General features: G+C 39.9%; 2 protein-coding genes across 3 annotated transcripts in view; both read right to left on the minus strand.

Moving 5' to 3' along the window:
* The window catches only part of PGGT1B (protein geranylgeranyltransferase type I subunit beta), a 35572-nt gene extending 20421 nt beyond the window's left edge, over positions 1-15151 (minus strand). Inside the window, 3 exon segments of the mRNA XM_054652109.2 lie at positions 1549-1616; positions 10002-10120; positions 14921-15151. Coding sequence (XP_054508084.2) covers positions 1549-1616; positions 10002-10120; positions 14921-15063 — 330 coding nt within the window. The 5' untranslated portion in view covers positions 15064-15151.
* Positions 15152-15287: 136 nt separating this feature from the next.
* On the minus strand, positions 15288-24265 carry CCDC112 (coiled-coil domain containing 112). 2 transcript variants are annotated; one of them, XM_054652368.2, is made up of 10 exons: positions 24049-24265; positions 23602-23717; positions 22297-22418; positions 20603-20692; positions 19267-19342; positions 18252-18642; positions 17052-17459; positions 16217-16312; positions 15575-15693; positions 15288-15497 (listed from the first exon to the last, which is right to left on the minus strand). In XM_054652368.2, exons 1-10 carry the CDS (start codon positions 24094-24096, stop codon positions 15467-15469), a joined length of 1497 nt encoding a protein of 498 aa, XP_054508343.1. In that variant the 5' UTR covers positions 24097-24265; the 3' UTR covers positions 15288-15466. The 2 variants fall into 2 exon arrangements, with proteins under 2 accessions (XP_054508343.1, XP_077027226.1); XM_077171111.1 differs by lacking the exon at positions 20603-20692 and having other exon boundaries at positions 24049-24263.
* Between the last annotated feature and the right edge of the window lie 2086 nt (positions 24266-26351).

Consider the following 26351-nt stretch of genomic DNA (forward strand, 5'->3'; position numbering starts at 1 on the left):
CTTTTATTAAAAGCATTTTCTTTTCACATGGAAGAACTCTCTTGAACTGGGCTTCAAAGCATTTGCTCTCATTGTCATGACAAACAGAGATGAACAGACGTGCCTAAGTCTGGGTGGGTATCAGGTGCAGTCAAATATGAATGATTCAACACAGGAAGAGAAATACCAGTTGCAAACACTGACACTTGCAGACACTCACTTTGGAAGAAACAGCCAGGCCCAGTCTATTAATACATGCCTCCCTGGTTGGTGTCACTGCCAAGATTTTAGGTGTTTTTTTGACAGTGGGATGGCCTACATGGCACCAGACACACTGGCAGCATCAGATGGGATTCACTTTTCTCAAAGTGACCTGGACAAGCTCCAGAAGTGGGTCATGAGAACCTCATGATATTTAACAAGACCAAGTGCAAGGTGCTACACCCAGGTCAGGACAACCCCAGACTGGGAGGGTACAGAGAGGAAGAGAAGTCATGGAGAGCAAAGGGCTTGGGGGTTCTGCTGGATGAGAGGTTGGACATGACCTGGCCCTGGGCAGTCACAGTCCAGAAAGCCAAATGTGTCCTGGTATGCATCCAAAGCAGCGTGGGCAGCAGGGGAGGGGAGGGAGGGGATTCTGCTCTCCTCTGGTGAGACCCCATGTGGAATGCTGTGTCCAGGCCTGGGGTCTTCAGCACAGGGAGCATAGGAACCTGTTGGAACACATTCAGAGGAGGCCACTAAGTTCATTAGAGGGTTGGGGCACCTCTCCTATAAAAAAAGGCTATGAGAGATAGGGCTCTATATAAAAAAAGGCTATGGGATTTGTCAGCCTGGAAAAGAGGAGGCTTTGAGGTGACTTAATTGTGGCCTTCCAGATCCTAAAAGGACCTACAAGAATGATGGAGAGAGACTCCTTGTCCTGTCAAGCATGCAGTGACAGGACAAGGAGAATGGCTTCAAACTGAAAGAGAACAGGTTTAGACTACATATTAGGAAGAAATTCTTAACTGTGAGGGTGGTGAGGCATTGGAACAGATTGTCCAGAGCTGTGGAATGCTCATCCCTGGAAACATCCAAGGCCAGGCTGAATGAGATGCTGAACAATCTGTCTAGCAGAAGGTGTCCCTGCCTGCAGCAAGGGGTCAGGAGCTAGATGATCTTAAGGGCCCTTTTCAGCCTGAACCTTTCTATGATACCAAAGAACAGCATGTTCTGCATCACTTAATTAGGGCTGTTCTGCCCAGCTTCTCTAACTCATGACAATTCTTCAGCTAGAGAAGTTTTCCTTTGTTAGGAGAAGACCAGAGAAGGAGGAGACTGCACTGAGATGAGCCACAATTTGTGTGTCAGTTTCTTCACTGCTGTGAGAATTTAAGTTCTAGGTATCATTTTACTATGTTTCTTATGCACATTTCTTAAAAGTTCTGCAAACATTTCAGTATTATTAACAGTACAAAATTCCCTGCTGTCCAGACATTCTGTAATTATGCAATTAATATTATAGAAAAGACACAAGATCATTTATTGCTTAATTGAAAACATTTCACATACACATTCTTAACTCACCTTGGAGGGATTGAATGGCATCCCTAAATATGAAGAACCTCTGAATCCACAGCGATTCATATTTGATCCTGTAAAAGATTAAAACAATACTCAACTAACTTGTTTTGTTGAAACATTTATTATAAACTATAATTATCTAATGAGATCAAGACCCGTTAGCTCAACACTATTCACAGACATAATAAAATGTGCATGTGTCTCTCGTTTCCCAGCCTTAGTTCGGTATCTCTCTCATTAACAAAAAAAAATAAAGAAAACCACAAGCAAACTTAACTTACTTATTGGTGTAGTGACAAAACACAAAGCATCAGATTTTTAATGTTTTTTTAATTTGGTGGAAATACAGTTTGTGTCACCACAGACTTGTCTTCCATGCCCACATGAAAAAAAAGAGAAAAGGACTGCTCCCCTGGGAAAATGGCCAGAGTTAACATATTTTTTTTATTCCTCTCTGGATTCTTGCCTGGTAATACCATCTGTTCCCAAGCAGAACTGTTTCAAGATACTTCGCAACACGTTCAAGGATAAACAATTCGCAGTTTTAAGCACATTGTAGCTATCAAACATTTCTGTCAGTGATACAGTGTAATTTGTTTCAAACGAATCACAATGCCTGAGCATGTGGCACAAAGAACCATGAACCAAATGCTGTAAAGGGTTTAAGTACAGCTTCGCAGGACTCAAACTTGCTTTTGCATGGCAAAACCTCAGTTTACTGCTCAATGTCTGAAACTAAAAACCTAATGAATGAATGCCACAGTCAAACAGCAGCTGGTTGTTCTTAAATACTATTGACCTCTTTTAAGTTATTCAGCCTTTAAGCCAAAAATCTTCATGGATATTAAAGAAAATTGCCCCAGAATAAATAAGAATGAATATTTATAAAGCTGAAAGCTCTAAGCCACATCACTATGCAATGTGGCCTACAAGCTCTGGTATAATTTAGCAGCATATTACCTTCTAATTCTAAACATACTCTGTATATATGCAAAATTTAAACTAGAAAGGTTTTATTAGCTTAAGAATTTCAACTTGGCCTGAAGTGTGCAAGTTTCTCTGCCAGACAAGTCTTTGGAGCTAACTGACATAGAGTGCAACACCTGCAATTCTCCACTTCCTCCACAGCTCAGTCAAAAGCACTTCTTAATGATTCTACACATGTAACAAAAGCAACTTCAGCCTGCTTAAAAGCTGGTGTGCCATAATCTGATCCACACAGAGGAAACAAAAAGAATAATATCTGTTTTATTTTATTATAATATAAACATTCTTAGCAGAGAACAATTGTCTATTCACTTGCAGAGTCAAAAACTTGCATTTCATGTCGCCTCTGCCTCTGGAAAGCATAAAAAATTAAATGATTGTTAAAGACTAATCTAAAGTCCCAAAGGACACTGCCCAAAAAAGCATCACAATTTCAAAAATGACACAATATGAACAAATCAGTAAGAGAAGACCTAGAATTCTTGCCTGGTAAATCCCAGATTTCCTAGGTGACATCGTGGAAGGGGGGAAAAAAAATCACATTCACATTCATTTTCAGTAAAAATTAACCTGTGTCTTAAGTGCTTAAGCAAACTAGAACCCTCACTTTGAAATGATACTGGTATGGAAACCCTTTACCTAGAAAAGAGATATTGTGCTACTAACACAGCTATTCTGGCCTACTGCAAAGGACACGTGCTACAATTAAGACAGCTCTGCAGCTGAACAGAACTCAGCTGATAGTTGCTAGATGGAAGGATTCATCCCAGAAATATCAATCCTCATCACTGGCCTTTTGGACTGTAACTTATAATTCATTATCAAGGTAAAAATGGCAGCATGAAACACAAGTTTGTGTGCTGTTAGTGGGTCAGTCTGATCCCCTTCTGAGCTCACAGATGCTGTACAAATAGATTAAAAATAAACTACATTAATGAAATCATGATGTATTACTCCCTTTAGATGTTCAATTTTCATGTAGTATTTCAAAACCTTTCTTCTACTACTGAACTTTTATCAACTAGAAAACAGAATTCACAATTTTAAAATTGGATTTAAAGTTGGATTTTTAACTGTATTGCTATGAATTTAAAAATCTATTTTGACACTTTTTGTCAGTACTTCTCATCTCCCACTCCAAACTTCATACACTGGCTCCTAGGAAAAAGAGAAGACCAGCATGCCCTTTTAGGAAAACCTTAGGGCAAACTTTGCAGGGAATTTGATCATCTCCCCCCTTAAATGCATTAATGTGCTTGCAATAGATGCTTCCTAGACCTTCCTAGACTGTTACAAGGGAGTTACTAAATCTCTAGTCACAGTACATGAAGTAAAAAATAGAATTTTGAGTTGATAAAGGAAGCATTAAAACAGGAAGTGAACACAGCTTGTTTTTAACCACAGGACTCTGGAACACTGATGTAGCGTCTCAAAATGGTTTTTTAGCATCCTGTGACCATATTAGTTGAAAATCAAATGAAAACCAAAGGCAAGTTACCGGAAATTACTCTCTTTCAGTTTATGAAAGAAACTTTACAAAGTGAAATTTCATCTTCTGTAAAGTTGGCTTTACTATTTTATTGCAATTTACTTGTACTTCTTGTTTTATGTAATAGCTTAGTATTGCTAATCAAACTCTTCACTTTCCTGAACCAAAAATGGGCTGTCAGAATCAGAAATAGAGTTAAAAACGAAACAGAAACAAATTAAAAGGATGTGATCGAAGCCTATGTGCCTTGGGGCAAAACTGCTGGAGTGGCCAGTTCAGCTGTAGCAGAGTTTGCTGTGCCTCACCTCAACTGCAGCTGTGAAATGGTACCACCTGCTGTTCACTTCCACCACCAACCTTACTTAGCCACTTTCTACAGGAGCTTAAGACAGAGCAAAGAGTAACAAATACTTCATAAACTGCTGTGTAACTATTTGTGGTGGTTCGAAAGCTGAAAAAACACACCTGGAAAAATGTTTCACATTTGACAACTAAAGAAAACGGACCCTTTTCCAAAACCAAGAGACTTCATGCTTAAATCAAGAGCAGCTGAAATTTCCCTGTGAAGAAAAAAATGTTACTTATGCGTCCTTAAACCAGAAAGTCCTTAAGATATGTAAAAGAGTTTCAAGTGATGACCACAGACAACTTATCCTATGAGCTCTTTTTTTACAGACAGGGAATTTTTGTTATTTATATTTTATGATTTCTCTTGCATGGAAGAATTGATAAACTTTTACCACTAATTTTTCACATTCAGATTATCTATGCATTCCTCTGGCTGCAAGACTTGTCTCCTTTTGCTAACTACAGGAGTTTACACACATTACTAAAATCTTATAACGTATAAAAAAAATCACAGCTTTAATTATAGGCTGATTCAGTCCATACATCCAGATAAAAGTAAGCATAAGCTCTTCTCACTGAACTAGAGCTTGTGATTGCTCCTGTACATCAAAGCACTAGAGGATGTCACTAAATGCAAAGTTGCATTCTCCAAAATGTCCATTATACATCTAGATAAACACCTCAGATGCAGCCATAAAAGAAAGTCAGGCTGGAAGAAAATTTGCATTTTCCCTCAAGAAACTCATGATCAGAAAGCTCACATGTATCAATGATTTCAAAAAAGTCAATGTCATTTTATACATTTCTTTCAGTACTGCCACATAAGAAGAAAGAATCATTAATAAAAATCTGAATTTAGACTTTGACAGAAGTAAGTTTTAGGTCTGTCACGTATCATACTGGTTTTCAGTCTAGTATCCATGGGTCCTGGGGATTCAGACCAATAAATAACATATGTTTTGGTATTCCTTTTAGTTCCATTTTTTTAGTACAGCAAAGCTAGTGAAGCATCCAGCTGTCAAAAACACAATTTTCTTCCTTCTCCCATAGTGGGCTGGCACTGGCGCTCCCAATCAACACAGTTCACCAATGCAACACAAAGCTAACCTTCTGTTAAATAAATAAATGCGTGTTTTTCTGCCGCTGCAGCAAGCTCTCAAGCAGGGTCAAACAAATGCCACTGTTCCTATGGGGGAGGATGGTAGATGAATATGGCCAAGCAGTGTGCTTCCACTGTGTAATTAGATTACTTGAGTACAAAGCTCTGGATTCACTCTCTTTTAAAAGTGCTGAACTGGCCCTGAATGTGACTTGCAAGAAACTGGGATACATCTTTCTTAAATTGTATGAGTTGCACTTTAGTTAGTTAAAATAAACTTGAAATAGCTCTGTCAAGGAGCTGCACTAAGAGAGGAAAAACAGTAAAACACTGACATCATCTTAAGAACAAGCAACTAGCTAAAAGAGGGTGTTTTGTCAACCCTTTCCCAATTTCACTAACACTTCAAAAAGTAGCATTTTAATCTAAAAATGTATCATTTCTGCGAAGCTTGTAAAAGAACATTACCCTCCACAAAATTAAAAAAGAAAAATGCACTTTTTAAGATTTCAACTTCTTTCTAAGAGGAAACATAGTTAGGTCTTCTTGCAGCGACCACAGAAAGAAAACAAAACCACACAGTAGCTATCCACCTAAGTAAAGCATTCACTAAAAGGGAAGGAAAGGTAACAATGGCCAAAATCAAAGATAAAGCCAAACTATTTAGCATGAGTTACAGAAGATGGGGATCCTTCAAACAAGCAGAAGGCAGCAGTAAGTGGAAGCATTCAGCTAAGAATGTGTTTCTGTGTGAGGCTCAGTTTGCACATGTGATGTGTTGCCATTCCTTCCTAATTAGAAGTGGTATTGAGCCAGCTTCTGGAAGACTTGAGCTAAACTTTTGGTACCAAAAAGACATATTTTGTTTGAATCACAGCTACAACAAACCCACAGAAGAATACAGTCTATCCTGACAGATTCTAATCTTCAGCTTCCTCAAGTGCATTTTGATTAGGCTGACAGAGCATATGTTTGCCTTCTTACTCAGTAGATCAAGATCTCAACATTAGTGTGCTTTGGTTTAAAACTACAAACCTCTAAAGTGAAGCTGTCATTAGCCATTAGACATACTACATACCAGTAAATACAAACATGTCACTTAAGACTATCATAGGGTATTGCGAGACTTTATCCAAGAAGCGCTCTAAATCACCAAATTCTGAATTTTCTAGCAGGTTCTGTAACACTCTGCTGTAGTGGGTTGACTCCAACCAGCAGCTGAGGCAAGAAAACAGAGAGATGAAGAGAAGACTCAGAGAGTGAGACAGACAGTTTGATAGTGTGGGTGCACAGCAAAGCAAAGTAGGAATTCATTTACTACTTCCCATCAGCTGGGCAGGTATATAGTCACTTCCCAGAAAGCAGGGCCTCAGCAAGTATATGGGTTACTCAGGAAGATAAATGCCACAACCACGAATATTGCCCCCTTTCTCCTTCTCTTCCCAAGTTGGTTTTTTGTTGTTGTTGTTTTTTTGGGGTTTTTTTGGTTTTTTTTTTGGTTTTTTTTTGGTTTTTTTTTTGTTTTGTTTTGGGTTTTTTTTTTTTTTTTTTTTTGTTTTTTTTTTGTTTTGTTTTGTTTTGGTTTTTTTCTGAAAATGATGCTAGATGCTATGGAGTGTCCCTCTGGATAGTCCAGAGGTCAGCCTGGGTCAGCTGTCCTGGCTGTGTCCCCTGCGATACCTGCCATTGGAAAAGGAGTGCAGAGGAGGCAAAAAGAGCTAGCCTTGATTAGCACTGCTCAGCAACAGCTGAAAGACTAAAACACTCTTTTGATACCAGGCTCAGAACACAGCAGATTAGAAGCGGCTGTAAAAAAAATTAATTCTAGCCCAGCCAGTGCACCCACTTTAACAGTTATTGATAAACAGATACTAAGTTTGTGGAGCACCAACTACTCTGTCTCCCATCCACTGGAAAGAAGACTCTAAGGTAGCAGTAGTTCTCAAAATAATATGAATTTACCCTCTTAAAAAATGCTTTAAATAAAAATCAAGTTAAGTGCTGTGCATAAAGGAACCTTTGGAGGGACAAACATGAAAAGCAAAGAAATTTATTTTCCAATAAGAATTACAGGAATTCTCTTTTTGACTGATACCAAATTTTAGAAATTCAACCACTGATGCAATCAATAACAAGCCCAAGATTCTGTAAAAACATACTACTATTTAAAATGTAGCTTTTAAATTGGTTTTCAGTCCCAGAGCCAAACTTTGTGAAGACTTTCCTTAAATACAATGCAGTTACTTTAGATTGGTGGAATTCATCATTATAAAAGAGTATTTTAATTTGAATTTTTATAAATCAATATTCCAGGGAAAGAGACATTTATCAGAATGCATGAAAAAAATTGAGCAATAGCATGTTTCTTTAAAAGTAAAACATTTTGCTTTCTTGGTTTTGGTTTTCTTTTTGTTCAAATCCAGACAGATTCCAATCCATCAAGCTAGGAATCTCCTCTTTAACTGGAGATGCACAAGCACTTTGAAACCAAAAACTTCAGTGCTGTAGCCTACCACAGTTTAGTCACTTCTCCAAAGAGGCCGAAAGAGGGAGTAGGAGCTCTGCTGCTGGGAGGCTGCCAATTAACAAGCATTGCACCCACTCAGGATTATAAACCAGAGAGCCAATACAATTTACTGGAAGTAGACATTACCAGAGTGTAGGTGTTTCCTTCTTCACATTTAGTCATTCAATATCTAGCCTGCTGCTATCAGCATCATTTACATTTTGCACTTTCTATTGCACATTTTGTCCAACAGAAAAAGCAAAAAGGAAAAACAAATGACGCTGAAGTTTTAGCAGTCAAGTGACCAGATAAGAGCAGTGCTATTACCAAGGAAGAACAAGAGTTATTACAGTATGATACAAAAACACAGAACTGAAGGGCAGCTTGTTCTTCTAGTGAAAAGCAGATTTATTACCTGGAAAGCACAGAGTGCACTGCCAAAAGTGCCCTCCCCAAAACTCCTCTCAGTTTTGAGGGGATGATTGCTAGAAAAAGAAGGAGCACATCTCTGCCAAACTGTCAGCCTGTACATCTGCACACTGATATTTTTACTGCCCTCCCTAGGAGGCTCCAGACAATGGCAATATTCTAAACACTGACCAGGTAGAATCCCCAGAGAATTACTGCATACTATCAAACACAAACAAACAAACAGAAATGCCTGGTCTAATCTCTCTTCTTGCAAACTTCCCTCTTCTTTTGGAATTAAATCCTAAAGACTGGTATAAAAGTCACAAAGTGAGCAACTTCTAGAAACAAAGCACGTACACTGTGGAAAGATTTCTTAACAGTAAGAAGCACAGGAACCTTCTAATCATTAAAAAACTTTGTAGGATTATTTATATAACCCAAACTCCTATTTTTTAAGAATCAGTCCTGGAAGGCAATATGAGAAAAAACAAATCCATCAAAACTAGTTCCTGTGGTGGATCTGATGGTTTCTAAATCTCCAGAGTAAGAAAAAGGATTTTTTTTATTACTGTAAAAATAAAGCACCAGCAGTCCTGACTTCCATATGCTTATTTCATAAAACTGATTTTAGAGACCTAATTTGTTGTATTTAGAGACAAATATTATTTGTTGTATATAATTAGAATAAATAATAGAAGGAAACACTGAATTTTCTGCCTATATCCATCCAAAGTACATGGATGGATGTATTAATGATTTTACAGACAGGCAATTGGAGAGACCACCAGCCTGGAGCTATGCCCACAGCAGCATTTAACACGCCAGCACCTTCTGTCATAGAGCAGCAGTGCCTCACCTACGTCTCCCTCCCTCCTTCCCACTCCTTGTAGTGCTAGCAGCCATTCCCCTGGGCTGCCACACAAAAAACTGCCAACACCAACTAGCCCACAGGAACAGCACCTCCCTAACTTCTGTCAAACCAGCCAGGAAAGGGACATTTCCTGCGAGTTCCCTTGCCAGCTTTTCTGCTATGCACCTTCCATTCTGAGGACAGCTGGGATTCAGCAGCAGCATTATTCCTTCTCAAAACCTAGGGTAAATTCAACCGTCACAGATCTAAGGAACATCAGGCAGGGACTGCATTTATCCTTTTTGCTTCTTACTCTTACACCTCCAAATCTCCAAAAGCTGTTGTAAAAAACCACACCTGTGATCACAGATCCTGGCATTGAAGTGGAAGTCAATATAATCACTATTACACTTGTAATACTTTTAAAACAAATGCATTTCTTTTAGAAGCAGGTGAAACATTCCTCTGAAATACCTAAAGGTGCATATATATGTGTATATATATATATATATATATAAATAAATAACTTTATTATGCTATTTTATACTGGCTGATCTTCAATTAATTTTGGCTTTTTCTAGCTTTATTACTTGTGAGGGATCTATATCCAAGATCTGCTAAACATCACTACCTGAAATTATCAGGACTGTACTTCAGGAAGGTCAACCTTGTATTTTATAAAAACAAGAGTCATCCACTATTCCCCAAGTAAAAAGCAAAAGTAAAAATGTTAATATCAATTAAAAAAAACTAAAAACTCACTCACTGTCTTCTGTGGGAAGGACCTGCAGGGAATAAATCCATTCTATTATATCATCTTTGTTCACCACATCTAAGGAATCCAACATATCCAGACCAGAGAGTGCGAAAAATGCAATTGTCAACCTAAAAGAAAAAGATAAGACTTACACTTCCCACCATAAATATCATGGGGAAATTAACAAACGGTTGCAGCAACAGACACATCTATGAATTCTCAGCCTTTGACAGTGGTGCAACACACAGCCTAGCTTAGAATACATGAAAGTCATCTACCGGACAAAATAATGTTCTTTGTACTGAAAACATTTCTCTGCCTCAGCAAGATTTTTCATATAAGCTGTCCCTCCTTTTATATAATAATGATATGTCAATTAAAAATTTATGTAAGGGCCTGTTTACCCAAAAGAAAACCCCAACAAAACAACCCACTAAGAAGTAAACTAGGTTATGATATCAACATATGGAGAACTAGTTCTCTGTGAAGAATTCTTACATGAACAATCCCCTAAACATGCATTAGGCAGATATGCAAGGTAACCCTTAACTATAGTAAGCTGCCTCTTATTATGTCTCAAACCCAATTTCAGATGTCAAGGTCAAACAGCAAAACCTACTTTGTAAGCAAACAATGCATAAATAGGCATATAGAATGAATTAACATCTAGAGGTATTTATTTCTGGTCCCTGGGTGCAAAGCAGCCTAGATGACTACCTTACTTAAACATCCAAAATTAAGCATGTCACATTCAAGTATCCCACAGAGCAGTGGAGTAGCTAGCATGCTGAATGTCCTTCTTTCCTACAACTTGTTTCCTTCCATGAATGTGTGCTATCATACCTGCTAATTAGCACCTTCTTTACTGGGTTTGTTTTAACTCAAACCATTGCAGCCACCCCTGGCATGGCCCTCCAGCAGTGCATTACTCACTCTGACAGAGCACCAAAGCAACAGCACTGGGTTAGGAACTTGGGAGCACTTACTGTGAGAGAAAACACTCCTGTAATGGTACCTTGGATGTTCTGACTCACTGAAATTAGCTGGATGTTTATTTTGCCACCCACACTTGTCTGACCCTTCTAGAAATTCTTGCTCTCCATACACCAGATAAGATGATGGATTGTGAAACAACTGCTACACATGCAGAAACTAAAATACAGTACGCAAAGGAAAGCCAACACTTAATACCAACTTTCCTTACAAGATTAAGTTGTAATTCGTATTTACCTCACAAACTGGTGAGCCACCCTGGCCAGAGGTTGGTACCTCTGAGGAGATAGATGTGGACAGGAGCCATCACAGCCACTTAATGTCTGCATGAGGTTCTGCATCAGAACCACAAACAGTAAGACCATGTGAGTCAGCCCAAAGCACACATCCAAAAGAATTATTCTAATTAAAACACAGCAGCCAAATGGCAACGCAGCAGATGTTAATCTCAATACAGTGGCACAACCTCCTAAGGTGACATTCCTACCAGCTAGCTAGTAAAATATGTATATTTACTGTCATTATTTCAAATATTGAGAAAGCCAGAAAAAGTATGTTGCACACAAAATGATTCTATGTAGAACAAGAGTCTATTTTAACCCTTCTGATGACTAAGAAATTGTTTTTCAAAGTGTAAAATAAACACTTCAAGACTTATATCAACTTTTTGATCAGATCTCTGTTTAACCCAGAATTTGACCCTGGATAATAAATAACTAACAAAAAAAATCACTTATTTTATTTTAAAAAAACAAGGAATTTACTGTTCAGCTACAATAAACTATTTCTTTGAAACACTGCCTGTATGTTCTGATCTTCATGAACACTGACAATCTTTTACTAGAGCTATTAAAAAGACATTTTCACTCCATCTTACCCAGCTAAGTTACTTCCAATGAGGCACAAACATGCCAACATCCACACTAGAAACTGCTGCAAAGTCCAAAACCACAAGGCTATACATACAACATAGACAGCAAATCTCATTTACAGTTGAAAATGCATGTGTCAGATATATGCACTTAAAAAGTAGTTTTCAGTATAGTTAGGGTTCAGTTCATTTATTCAGAGTTGACTGTCTCCAGCATTATTAAAGAACAGCCTGTAGTGTGATGGAATTTATTTATGGTAGGCAAGAGTGTCTGGCAGCACTGGTCATACACAGGTTGCAATACAGCTGTTTAGGTACTGCATCTTTTCTCCATATGCTATCCTCCCTCACTGAAAATTAAGAGACATATGTCCTAGCAAGAGCAACTCTTAGCAGCACCTCAGGTGACAGACATATGCCAAGAAGTGTAAAACTTTATTTACAACCATTTCCACAGAGGATGGCCACCAGGACATTTTGGATGGCAGATTCAGACCCCTTTGTCTCTTTGTCTTCAAACGAGGACAAAGACTACAGTTTTACAGAAGAATTCAAAAAGCACTGGAAGTGACAAATTTGAGAAACTGATTAAATGTGCTACAAAGAGCACTGGAATCTTAAAAAAAGAGTACCAGAATCTTAAAGACTTCAGAGACCAGAAAGTTGCATTTTCCTGCAAAACCTCCAGTGCTGACAATCAATGTGTATGAAACACCATCAATCAGAATGTTAAAAAACTACTCTTGCAGCAGCTACTGTTGCATGTGAATAGCTACAGATAAAAATAATTACAAAGGGTTTTGAGGCAAGAAGTTGAGCAGAGAACATGAAATGAATTTTCTTTATTCTCCGTTATTGTTTGACAATTGACAGCTTAAGCTGGAATGCACCATCACAGTGAGGAAAATTCCTCTACCATCCTTTTCTGGTGACAACAAATACAGTTTTCTACTGCAGTGCAGTGAAAAAAAGATCTGACAAATGACTTTATTTATTTATTTAACGCATCTCTCTTTAATTTAGTTGAGTTTTCCCATCTAACTCAAAATAGAACCACTCCAATTCAGGAACAGGGGAAATATGAATAAAAGGGTAACAGCATTTCTTTCTGCAGCTGAATCAGCTCCAGAGGTTAGCTGAAGGTTTGCTGAACTCAGTGACCTTGAACTTGGCAAGAAGGGAAACTTAATACCCTTGAAATCAAGCTGGAATTTATGCATTTATGGCTCAATCTCCCAGTCAGAATCTGTCAACAGACAGGTGTGCAGCCCTGTAGAACATGTCTACATTGTCAAGGGCCTCTGGAGATCACTGGTCCCACCTTTTCAAGAACACAGGGCCTCAGGGGAGATGACCCAGGATCCTGAGAAGCCACATCCTCAAAGGTGACTCCATCACTTCCATGGGCAAGCTTTTTACGGTTAACTCTTCTATCAGTGAAGAACATTTTTTCTACAGCCACACAATTCTCCCTCAAGTACCTCATTCCCACAGCCTCCTGCCCCGTCACCATGATCCCTTGCAAACAGCACACCTCCATCTTTCTTTGGAAGTAGTTTCCCACCCATGGAAGACTGTGATTAGATCCCTCCTCTAGGCTGAAGACATCCCATTTCTTTAACTCTTTTCAAATGTCAGTGGGGCTAAGGTTAGCTATTTGTGTTATTGCTCTAGTACATCTGCATGCTGTGGTCATTTTAAGGCCTATACACAGGCATAGAATGCCTAGACTTCCCCTTGCTGTCACCTAAAATAAATGAGAAAGCAGACTGAAACACCAACTAATTTTAACGAATAAATGATCTACACCTGTGCAACCAAAATGTCACAAAATTACAGAATAGCTGGGGTTGGAACGGACCTCTGGAGATCATCTCATACAACCCCCTTCTCCTAATGCAGGTTTACCCAGAGCAGTTTTTACAGGATTGTGTCCAGGCAGGTTTTGATTATCTCCAGGGAAGAAAACTCCACAACCTCCCTGGGCAGTCTGTTTCAGTGATCAGCCCAATATGAGGAAGTTTTTCTCCACTGACATGGACCTTCCTGTGTTTCTGTCTGCTGCTTTTAGCCCTGTCACAGGGACCACTTAAAGAGTCTGGCCCCATCCTCTCAGCATCCACCCTTTAACATACTTGAATGCATTGGTAAGACCCTCTCTCAGTCATCCCTTTTTGAGGCTGAACAGGCCCAGCTCACCCAACCTTTCCTCACAGGAGAGATGCTCCAGTCCCTTAACCATCTTCTAAGCCCTCTGCTGGCCCCTCTCCAGTAGTTCTATTTCTAACTTTTCAATATAAAGTTGTGTTATTTCACACCCAGCTCAGCACTACCTGTTCTAGTCCTTACATGTTTATGCCAGGTGTTAGTGCTCTCAACCAAAATAAAGCAGGATGACCTGATCAAAGCCATGGAGCTTGCTGCACAGACATTATAAAGTGGAAAGAATTTTACTATTTTATTGGCTGAATAAGATTATCAAACCATCTACTTGTCTCCAATATTTTACCAAGTGCAGCTTGCTAATCACATTACTGGTATTTTTATGTTTCTGATGTAAGAATATAAAGACATTTTGAAAACATTAGAGGAACAAAGGCCGCTCCAATTGAAAGTGAGGAACATATTTCACTAGTATTTTCTCTTTTATACTAGGTAATGAAGACTTAAAAATATTTGTTACATGAAGAGGAGTCTCCTGCGTGCCGAAGCTTAGGTGATTTATTTTAAAATGGCTTCCAAGGCAGATTAAGAGAGTGAAGCACTGGATTTAAAACAGATTAGAAAGATCAACAAGTCTTCCCTCGTGGATGTCAAGCAGTTTACGCGAGCGGTGACTACACCCCTACACTAACACGTATTTTTTGGGAGCCGTCTGCTGGTGGGCAGATTTATAGGGATGTTTTTCCTTCAGGCCGCGGGGCGCTGCTCCCGGCCGCGGGAGACGGCAGCGCTCCGGGAGAGGCTTCCCGGCACCGCGACCGCCCGGCGGGAGGGGAGCGCGGCCGGGCCGGGACGGGCGGGGGGCGCCGGGCGGACACGGCGGCGCCCGTCCCGCTGCTACCTGCTGGTCTCCAGGGACGAGTAGCGCTCGGGCAGGATCTGCAGGCACCGCTGGAAGAAGCGCACGTGCCGCTCCCGCAGGAAGTCCAGCCGCTCCGGCTCCCCCGGGCACGGCGCCGCCGCCGCCGCCGCCGCCATCTCCATCTCGCCGCTGCTGCCCGCGCCCGGCGCGCCCGGATCGCGTCACCCGCGGCGCCCGCCCCGGGGCGGGGAAACGGAAGGGGGAACCAGCGGGAAAGGGAAAGGGAAGGGAAAGGAAGGATAGGGGGGAAAGGGAACGGGGGAACGGGAAGGGGAAAGGGCGCCTCAGTGCACTGCGGCGGGGGCCGGCGTGGCCACCCCACGCTTAAGGGACCGCCACAACCAGCTGCGGGGAAAACGCGCTTTTAATGCCAAGGGACGTCACAGCCGGCCGGTCTGGCAGCCGGCGTGTCAAACCCGACACTCGCAAAAGACAGAGGTAATACACGCTATGGGTCAGGCCGGCTCTGTGCCGGGAAGTGCTGGCTGCTGCTCCGTACTGCGGCTGGGACATGCTGGTGCGCAGCTAGGACCCTCCTCTCCAGGCTGGGACAGCTCTGACAAGAAAACAAAAAGGCTTAAAATATAAAAGTGCACTTGTGTCATGCTGCACATCCATCGGTCCCCTCCTCACCTCTGAGAAACACGCAACAGCGGTTCTGCAGCTGCTGGTGCCATCTCTTGACTGCGTTCCTCCCAGCCCTTGGAAGGTCTGTTCAACCTGGATTGGTCTCTGGTCACCCGAACCTCGACCTCAGAGTGAAACAAACAACCAAAAATAATTAGCCTCTTTCGTTCTTCACAAAAGGAGTTCCATGACGCTCATTGGGTCTTCACTGCAGAAGACAGTGACACCACTTGCTCACATTAAATTTTAATAATTTAAAAGGTTAAACTCTTTTTAAACCCAGTATATGCAAAATGCTTCTGGGAGACAGCCTACTTATTTAACTAATGGTAGAAAATTATATGAAAAATGAAAGCCACCACCCACATTGGAGCTCACTTTTATAGGCCTTACCCAGTGAAATACTACTATGAGAGACACAAATTCTAGGAATTTTTCCCCATTTTTTTTAAACAGGAACAACTATGCCTGCTGCAATTCTGTCTACTGATAACAAGGCATGACTTTTTGTTTTCCTTATCAACTAGTTAGATAATTTAAAACAACTGCCTTTTAAGATCAATGAAAAGAAAACACCAAGCTTAAACCACCAAGCTGCTTAAACCACCAAGCTGCACACATCTCTGGTTAAAACAAACAAAAAGTTACCTTCTCTCTTAACTTTGCCAATCTTTTGTCTTTTTCCTGTTTCTCTATTTCTTTAGTGTGTTTCTGTAGAACCCTTAGCTCCAGTTTATGTGGATCCTGAAACATAATGAGTGGAAAAGCAAACTTTTCTTCCTAAGTAAGACAAATGATGTAAAAATATAGATGCAGCCTTTTCACAGCTTTTTTTGTTTGTTTGTTTTATTTTTGGTTGGTTGTTTTTTGGTTTTGTTTTGAAATTATTGTAATAGCAAAGAATAAGGTTTCACTAGGTAGCTACATGCTATAGCTTGTCCTGCACAAACAAATTATAGTTCATGGCTTGCAAATAAAAAAGTAGTAGTTCATACTGTGTTTATAAAACTTCAGTATGAATGCTGACAATAATACCAACTTCCCAGTAATTGCATTTACATTGATATGGAATCTGACTTTGCCTAACAGATACTGAAACCTTCAGGATATTCCAACAACTTTTTCTACCTCCCATCTGAATACAGCACTCAGGTCCTCTGAAGTCTTCTTAGGCAGCATAGCCCAAGTAGTTTTTCTCAAAAAAATTATTTAGTGAAGAAATAAACGCACTTCCGTATGGATAAAGAAATATGATCTTGAGTAATCTTGTAGAATTCAATATCTATTGAAGAAAAGGAGCATCTTTGTCTAAAATCAAGTTTCATACTCTTTATCTGCAATAGATGCTGTTATTTGTAATGAATCAATCATGGATTTAGATGAATAGTACTTGGACTTTAAAACCTGTTTAACTGATTATATTGTAGTAGGACATATCAAATTTAAAACAACGACATGCAAAAATGGAGGTGAAATTACGCACATGCTCTTGAAACTTAGAAATTTCTTCTGCAGCAATTTTCTTCCTTCCCTCCTTTTCAGCTTCCTCTTTCTTCTCATTTTCAAGCTTTTCAAGTTCCTCCTTTACTTTTTTTTGCAAGGTATTCCTTTCCAACAGTAACTTCACGTGGCTTCGGCACTCTTTTTGTTGCTTTTTCTCCTTCTCTTCTAGTTTTAGTTGGGATGCTTGATCTATTGCAAATGCTACTACTTTCTGTTTCTTCCAGACTTCAACTGCAGCATGTTTTCTTTTTCTTTCTTCTTCTGCCTTTTGCTTCTGAGCTTCTTCACGTTGCACCCATCTTTCCTTCAGCATTTTTTCTAATTTCTCTTTCTCCTTCAAGTTTCTTTCTTTTTCTTGCTGCTGCTTTTCTTTCCACTTTTTAATTGACTGCAAGAGACCATAAGAAAAAAATCCAAAGTTTCATGAAAATTTTACATATTCACATGGATTCAATCTGATGAAGACAGTTGTTCCAAGAACACAAAATATACACATAGGAATTAAAAGTCTACTGAAGGCAAAACCTAAAACCAAGAAGCACCTATATGTGTTTCCTCTCTTTTTTTTCCCCTATTTTGTGGATCACACAAGCAGGTTCAACATATGTCTGCTAAAACTGTTACAGCAATTGTAATAACTTTGGGTAGTTATGAATGTTGATGCAATATACTTTTTTAATGCAAATGTATCTCAGTTCTTGCTTTCTTTCCAATTAACCCACTGTTTTATAGTAGTTCTTATGTCAGTAGGCCTTTTATTACTTAGACAGTTCTTGAGGGAATCATAATTCTGCATGTCAGTCTGTCTTAGGTGTATTGCTTATACAGTGGGACACACATTCTTAGAGACAAATATAACAGGAAGACAGGATCAGTAACTGCTCTGGGCTTGGCACCGAGCTTGCAAGATCACTGACTTCAAAAGTGTTTGTAATATCCTTTGGCAATACACAGGCCACTTCTCTGCGTTGTTAGGTCTTTGTCTATTTGTAATTATTTATTAAAGACAAACACTTTGGCAGGTTGGGGATGTTAAAGACCTCAGTTATATACCATCAACTGTAAGAGAAATCTGCCTAGCACTGCAACCAGAGAGGCAGATACAAAAACAAGAGATTATGCCTTTCAAAAATAAGTACATTTTCTGAAATCTTCAAAAGCCTTAGAGGGATGATTTTACCTCTTTCTTTCTTTCATGTAAAATTACATATTCTTGATACCATTTGTCATGCTGTTCTATATCTTCTTTTGTTCTTCCGCTGAGATACTCAAGGGCTTCATCCATGTAAGACAGCCTTCCTCTGTATTTTGTCCGTATTTTCAGAAAATTTTGATGATCATAATCATCCCAGCCTCCTTGCCGCCCCCCTGTTCGCTGAAGAAATTTTTCAAACTCTATTACTTCTTCGGGTAGATGATTTTCCAGTGTTTTATCAACTGTGACCTTGGCTGATGGTAATTTCCAAACTTTTTCTGCTGTTGAGCTCCCTAATGCCCACAGTTCCACTTTTCTCTCAAAGAGACTGAGCTCATTAATGACAGCTTTTTCCTCTTTCAAAAGCTGTTGATATCTGAAAAGAGACAAACACTGAAATGTAAGAAAAAAAAATCCAGTATTCATTGTCCATTCACCAAAAATGAATTTTGGAATTGTTCAATGCCACACAAGAGCTATTCTTCAAAGATTAAGAACTGAAGTGGTAACAGCACAGTTGTAATGATCTGGTAATAAAGCCCTACACAATGAGAATTAAGTTACCCTTTTACTGAAAGAACACATTTATGGCATGTATACAATTAACTCAATCCCCTCCTGATACCAGTAGAAAGAAAAAGAAACCCCCAAAACCCGATTAGAAAACAGAACAGCAACAAAAAAATCCCACAATCTAATCTCTTCTACACCCTTTCTAAAAAGCCTATTCATAGGCAAATCGTTGTTAGGTTGGAATGCTGCAATAGCTGTATAAACACCCTCTCTGAAAGTCAGTTTATCAAGATGCTAACTCTGACAGCTTGTACTTTGATTTACATACCTCAGGAATCACTACCAAAAGAGTAAATCATAAGAACAGTTTGCTAGATTAATGCAAAGTTTTCATTGTGTCTTACAACAGCCCTTTTTCTAGTAGCTGAAGTACATATAAACATACATACATATGTATGTTTATATGTACTGAAGTACATAAACATACATTTGCCTCTGTTCCTCTTTAAAATCATTGATTGCATTTTCTATTTCTTCCATCATTTCCTTGATCTTGTCAACAACTAAAAAAGGAAAAGAAGAAAAAAAGCATATAACTTAAGCACTATCCAGAAATGCAGGACTTGTGGAGACTTTCAGGATATGTATCTCATTGTACAAAAAACCAGCATTTCCATCTCAAACAGCCTTAAAAGACAAATTCTTATTTATCCAAAAGGTGTGTTTATGAAAGGACTTTGCTGGATGCAAATGCCAATATAAATGTTTATTTCCCTTAAAGAAGTCTTACCTTGACTAACCTTCAACTGATGCCCAAACTAAGACAGACTTCTAGACTTCCACTTGTGTTTCTTAGAGCAATGCAGTAATGACTTAAGCACACTCAACTCTGGTTTATACCACATTACAGCAATCCTATTTGACCTGCAGGTAACTACTTTTATGAAGCTGATAAAGAAACATCAGAGTAAGACTTTGTCCTGTACTGTCAGCATGCTGTAGTCCTGACTTAAGATGGTAATACAGCTGTCCAGAGAAGATATATTTTGCAGTGGAAGAAAATCCACCCATTAGATTAGATTATATTATTAGACTAAAATCTCTTTTAAATCAGCCAGCATCTCTATGGACACGCTGAATGCAGTTCAACTAACCTGTATTTTGGTAAAGTTATATAAACTAAATCTAATTTTTTGTCTTTCATACCTCAGTATCTTAACTGACAGTTTAAATAGATAATGATTTTTTTAATAGATAAAGCACTGAATAAATGAAAGGGGATGCATTTTATCTAGCATCAGAAAGCCCTCAGCTAGTAGGAGGCCCTCAACCTGAGTTCCACAAAAGGTAGTAGGTACCACATGAGGATGGTTCTTTCAGAACCTGTTTCCCAAAAGCTTTAAAACAGCCAAACTGAACAAACTGCTGCAGCATTTTATGTGGACTATTCCAGTCTACATTTCAAACTGGTGGCTAGAAATGAATTCCCTGTAGAACCTACTCTGTGACCTCTTACAAGATCAAAGGGAATTACATGGTAGTAGAATACCAGGTTTATTTTGCTTAAGGCAAATGTTACAGATAGGAAATCAGGCTTTCAACAACCTAAAGGAACAAACACACACCACTTGTAAGACAAGTAAGTTTCTGTTTCCACACAGAACTGCACAGTCTTTTATGATATCTAGGTTTAGTCTTCCCTTTCCAGATTCCTGCAACATCTTAAAGACTGGAGGAGTATCCCAAGTCTGCAGGAGAAAGACAACTATGCAAGAAACCTGTCTGTAGAGGAAAATGTTTTTAAACCTGTCATCTTGACTTACACTCTGGTGTAGGCTTCACATCTTTCAATTGCTGCTGAAGTCTCTTCACATTGTTTTGTATTTTTGATAGCTGCTGCAGGATTTTAGCTTCTGTTAAATAAAATAAGGTGCTGATAGTTCTGACAGTTTCTTTGTGCATTATATTCAGTAAAAGAACAAGAGCAATGAAGTGTCCAAAATAAACCAGGGGTTTCATCTAAGCAGGGACACAAATTCTATTTGATGATAAGAAACTGCCATAGTACTAAGCATTTTAACTGGTAATTGCGTGTAGCTGACCATGTGGTCCACGTTAGCTTCCTATACAGTATCAGCAGATTTTAAAATTAGTAGCTCCCATTTCTAAAGGGGAACTTGGAGAATACTGCCTATGCAGGTGATAGCTTCTAGAGTTCTGAGGCAGACTTTGACCTAGGCTTCAAAACACCCATTTATGAAGAGAAAACAAACTTTGAAAGTGTATATGAATGTACTGCTTCAACAAGATTCATTTATTTATTGGGTTAAATAGCAAAGAATCAATGTTTCCACGTGCTCCAAGCATGTGTGCACTTATATGTATTGTTACCACTTGGCTCCTCGTGAGGCCATACATACACTGCTGAAGAGGATGAAATTCTGGCTACATCTTACATACTAAGGACCTTTATCTTCTATCCTAAAAGATTTGCATTAAGGAAGTACAAGTTCCTGTTGAGACCACAGAAAATCTTACAGTATACAGATCATGCTGAAAGACCTCAACATAGTAAAATGGGAATTTGGTGGGCAGAGGGGGTTGTACACTTTTTTATCTTGCAGGATATACTCCTTCACATCTGACATGTAGTGCTCTCATCATGCTCTCATCACTGTCCTCTTTATTATCTCATAGCATCATTTCCATCCATATTCCATGCTCCCTTCTTACTCATGGAAGAAATTTCTGAACTTATTAGCTTAGTCATTCCTGAAAAATGTACATTTCTTAAGGACCGCAAGATGTAAAGGACATTCTAAGATTCCTTAAATAAAAGGCGCACATCAGAACACATGCAAATTTGTAAGAAAGTATACTTTTAATTGTTTTTACATTCCTTTACTTTCTTCAACTTATTTTGATCTGTATCAGATAGCATAGCATGATTTATGCGATTATTGTTGAAAGAATTCAAGTACTGTGAGTAAAGGGAGTAACTTTTTTTTCTGGAACTATACTATAATGTCTAAGTGGAACAGATACTGTAGGACAGACTGCCTACCATCTCATAGTACTATCTGAAGTAGGAATATTCATTGCCCAAAAACTCAAAAAATGCAAACACAGAACAGTTTAAAGGGGTATTTAAAGGCAACAATCAGTGTGTGAATATTGAAGTAAGAATATTTTTACTGTACCTTAGCTGGACACACAAATATACACACAATATACACACAAAATTGATTCCAAGTTTCTTGAACAGTACCTTTCCACCACAGTGGTTTTACACTGAAGATTAAAAGATAACAGTTAGTAACATATGAGGCCCAAAACGTTTATGCTTCTGAATTTTGCAGTGAACTGTCTGTTTCTAAGCACATGGTGAAATACCACACTTACCAGTATCCATCTTCCATCTAAACTGATCTCTCTGTACTACTGATTTTTAAACCATTTACAAAAACAAAAGCATATTTTAAAAAAAGCAAATAAGCCCAAATAAAACCTCACTTACTTTCCATTTTCCTGCTGACAGTCATGCTGTGTTCCAGTTCCTCAAGTAATCTGTATTCTACCCTGGAATCACTCTTCCTGTTATAAAGGTGTCCAGTTTTGTCTTTTTCTATATTTGCAAGCCTAGGAAGAAAGGGTGCCTTTCTCAGTAACTCTCAGCAAAGCTCCAAGATTTTCCAAGGTGAGTGGGCAGGCTGTGTTAATAGGACTGCCTTAGATTTGGTACAAATCCCTGGTTTGTTCTACAACTGTTTTCAAGGAAAATATTTCTGCAGCTATAAGACTACACACCACAGTAACTCAAGAACTTTAACAAGAAATTAACAAGGAAATCACCTCAGTGGCATGCATCGGTTTACACACTGAAATTTTATGTGCATGCATTCTCTCTGGGAGCCTTGCCAGAGTGCTCCCTGGGAAGTGCAGGCAGACAGGCTGTATTAATGCAGTGGCACACCTAGATGGAGCCCCAGCACAGACAACATTACAGAGGGACGCTGAGCCACAGTTAAATGGCATGCCTCGCTTCAAGCGGCTTGGGAACATCTACATTACCCAGCGGTCAAATTTTCAACCACAACCCGGGATCCAGGGTAATCAAGGTGAACTCGATTCAGACACGCAACGTAAAACACCGGTGTGAGAGTTAAGTGCCCTGTTAAATCAGGATTCACAACTGCAAAACTCTCCTTCAGTCAGATGGCTACATTAGCTATTCCCCATAAAGCTCATCTGTTCCAGAAGATGAGCTTCCCTGTTCTGATCTGTTCCAGAAGATGAGCTTCCCTGTTTTTTCAGCTGCCAGTGCAGTTATCATCAGCACTTGATCAAGATGTGGGGAAGCAGGTTTAAATCATTTCTGTGCCTGGGCTGTCTTGAACCCTTGTTTTTCAAAACAGTGGCCTAGATATTCTAGATGAAGTCTTTCAATCTTCTGCAGTTCCTCTTTTGTCGGCATGTCTTAAGGGCTTTAGGTCCTTACAGGGTAAGCACAGCTAAGTAGGAAGACTGAGAACTCAATTGTGCCTCACACATTTCCTTTTCTGGTGCATCTAAGAGCAGCAATTCAAACTACAGTCTTACTACACCACTGGTGTAAGTCCAAACAGTAATTCAAACGACAGGGCATTTTGGAGCTCATAAGCCTATCCTGAGCTACTGTAATAACCACAATAATTTGAGCCCCTGAAAAGACACCTTTAGCATAAAGATTTCATTATCATACATTCTTAGTTTGAACCTCGAGTTAATAATGTTACCTCCAGAACAGAATGAAAACATACTTATGATAAACTGTTTAACTTACTGAGCTTTTAGCTTTTCTGCAGTTCTTATGAATTCAACTTTCTTAGCTCGTTCAGCTTTGATCTTCCAGCTCTGAACCTGTCGGCCAGCACCTGCAGTACTGGAACAGCTCTCATTCTGTAGATAACAAAATCAATTGTTATTAACAACCTTTTTTTGTTTGTTGTTTTGTTTTTATTTTTTTTTTAATGCTCGGTACTTTCAAACAGACAACACCACAGTGCAGAGCTCGATTTCTATTGGCGTGATTCAGGTAAATTTAAGCGGCAGGGGCACGCAGGTGGAGTGAGGGGTGTGACACGCCCGCACACACCAATGCACTGTTCAACAGAGAAACGCCGAGTCCGCCACACCGAAGGGCTGTCTCAGGCCAGCCCGACACACCCGCGCAGCCCGGGGCTCCTCCGGAGGCGCGGCCTCGCCAGGCCGGGGTGCCGACGGCCTTTACCTGCAGCCGCCCGGCCGCCGCCGCCAGCGCCGGGGCCAGCGCGGCCATGTTACTGCCGGCCCGCCCAGCGGAGGGGCGGCCGCGCCTCTCGCTGCCACCATTAACTCCTTCCTTCCTTCTTCCCTTCCCTTCCCGGGGTGCCCTTGCTGGGCCTGGTCTGATTTATGTTGCAGGGCTTGTATGGATTGCTTCCTTCAGGAACACCGGGATGGACCCTCATTAGCCTGTCAGAATGTGGAGAGTTCCACATGATTCAATGAATTCTTGGGGGCGGGCTCTGAAGATCTTGTTTCTCGCTCATGTATGCAAGTCAAACTTTCAAATGAATGGTCATTTAGCATTTCTGTGGAACAGAAATAATTATTTATCCAGTGGCTTTCCTGCCACAGAGGCTTTAGGAACCGGTGTTTCCCCGGCTGCAGGACACAAACGCCCTCACAGATGCTGCCCGAAGGATTATGCTGAAGACATTGTATTATCTAATTGATGTTCTTAAGAGCACTTTCCAGATACATTTTCCTCTGTATTTTATGACTTCTTCTCTTGGTATTTGCTGAATAGGAATTAAAAAGTAAAGGTGAACATTTCAAAGCCTGGAAGTACTTTTCAGCATAAAATAAAGAGTGCCATTCTCACAGATTGCTACCTGAAAAGCTTGTAAAAGTATTCTCAGCAGTGTTTCAAAGTCCTCTTTGCCTTGGCATTCACTATTGGGTGTAAGAGAAAAAAGTAAGTTATGTTAGCATTTGCTTTCTTTCGGTGATTGTCAGCCCTTCCAAGTTTCCTATTGCTGTGAGCAGCAAATTGGTCACTTGTTGGGGACTGCTCTGCAGAAAGCACCTTTTTTCAGAAAGTGCTTTAATAAGGTGTTTCCACTCATGGTGTAACTCAGGTACTGCTCAGTAGTTCACCAGTTTCTGGGTAGTCAATCATTATGACTATTTTACTTTACTTGTGAGTTACTCAGAATCCTGAGGACTTTACAGAATTGTTCTTGAAACCATATGAAGGGATATTTCAGGTGTCGGAACATAGTTAGATTTGGTTACTTCTGGCTTTGGGTAGCAGGGACTCGGACATCAAGTTGCAATGCTGGTATAAAGATGAACCCTGCCTTTCAGCTGTGCCAGGACATTCCTTCATTCTTTCTGTGGAGAAAACATTTCATCCAGGATATGCCTGCAGTGGGTTCACCTTGACTGGGCACCAGGACTCCACAAAGATGCTCCACCACTTGCTCTGCTCAGCAGGACAGGGGAAGAAAATGAGATGAAAAACTCAATTGGTTGAGATCAAGGCAAAGACCACATTGGGAAGCAAGGAGATCCATTCTCTAATTGCTCTTAGAAGGTGATGTCCAGCTACTTCCTGGACTATGGCCCCAGTACATGTAGCAGTTGCTTTAGAAGACAAACACCTTAATAACAAAAATTCACCTCCCCTTAGCTTTTGTTTTCACACATTATATGGTATGGAATGTCCCTCTGGTCAGTTTGGGCCAGCTGTCCAAGCTGTGTCTCCCATCCTAGCCTCTTGCACACTCTAGGCCTGCAGGCCTTTGTGGGAGGTGTTGGAGAGACAGCCCTGATGTCACCTGAGCATGGCTCACTAGGAGCCCAGCATTGGAGTAGTCTCAGCCATTGTGGCTACGAACACAAAGCACAGCTGTTTGGATGTTAACTCCACCTCAGCCAGACCAAATACAATGCCACAACTCTTGGATGGCCTGTTTGCCAAACAGGTAAACAGATAATCTAAATCCAGAAGAAGCAATCCAGATAATTATGTAATAATTTCTTCTGACCTCTACCACATTATTTTTCAGCTTAGCTAGGTGTTTGAAGTCAATGAGTCCCTGACTTCTCTGTGTGTTTTGCTTCATAAAATCTTCCAAGATTTGGCAGAAAAAAAGGCATGGAAATACACCAAGGAAAAAAAGTTGTTAACATTTAAAGGAATAGAGTACACATAGAACTGGGAAAAAAGCAAATAACAGAAAAAAAAATCCTAGAAGATGCAATGCCAGCAGTCAAACAATTGATGGCAGTCACCTTATTTATGGCAGAGGCCTCATATGTCACAGCATTGATTCAGCAGTATCTGACATTTTCTGAAATCCTTTGAGCCAAATAGAGAGACAGGACTGCACCAGAACTTAATATTCCTATCCATGAGATCCTTGAGGAAACCACCTGTTTCACCTCAAGGTATAAGCATCCCCATAAGAAACACTTTTCTATGTTTCTCTTCAGATACCTTCCCCCCCCGCTTTATATTGCTAATTTATTTCTGAGACCTCAACT

Source organism: Agelaius phoeniceus, chromosome Z (genome assembly GCF_051311805.1).
Source record: "Agelaius phoeniceus isolate bAgePho1 chromosome Z, bAgePho1.hap1, whole genome shotgun sequence".
Classification (NCBI taxonomy): domain Eukaryota; kingdom Metazoa; phylum Chordata; class Aves; order Passeriformes; family Icteridae; genus Agelaius; species Agelaius phoeniceus.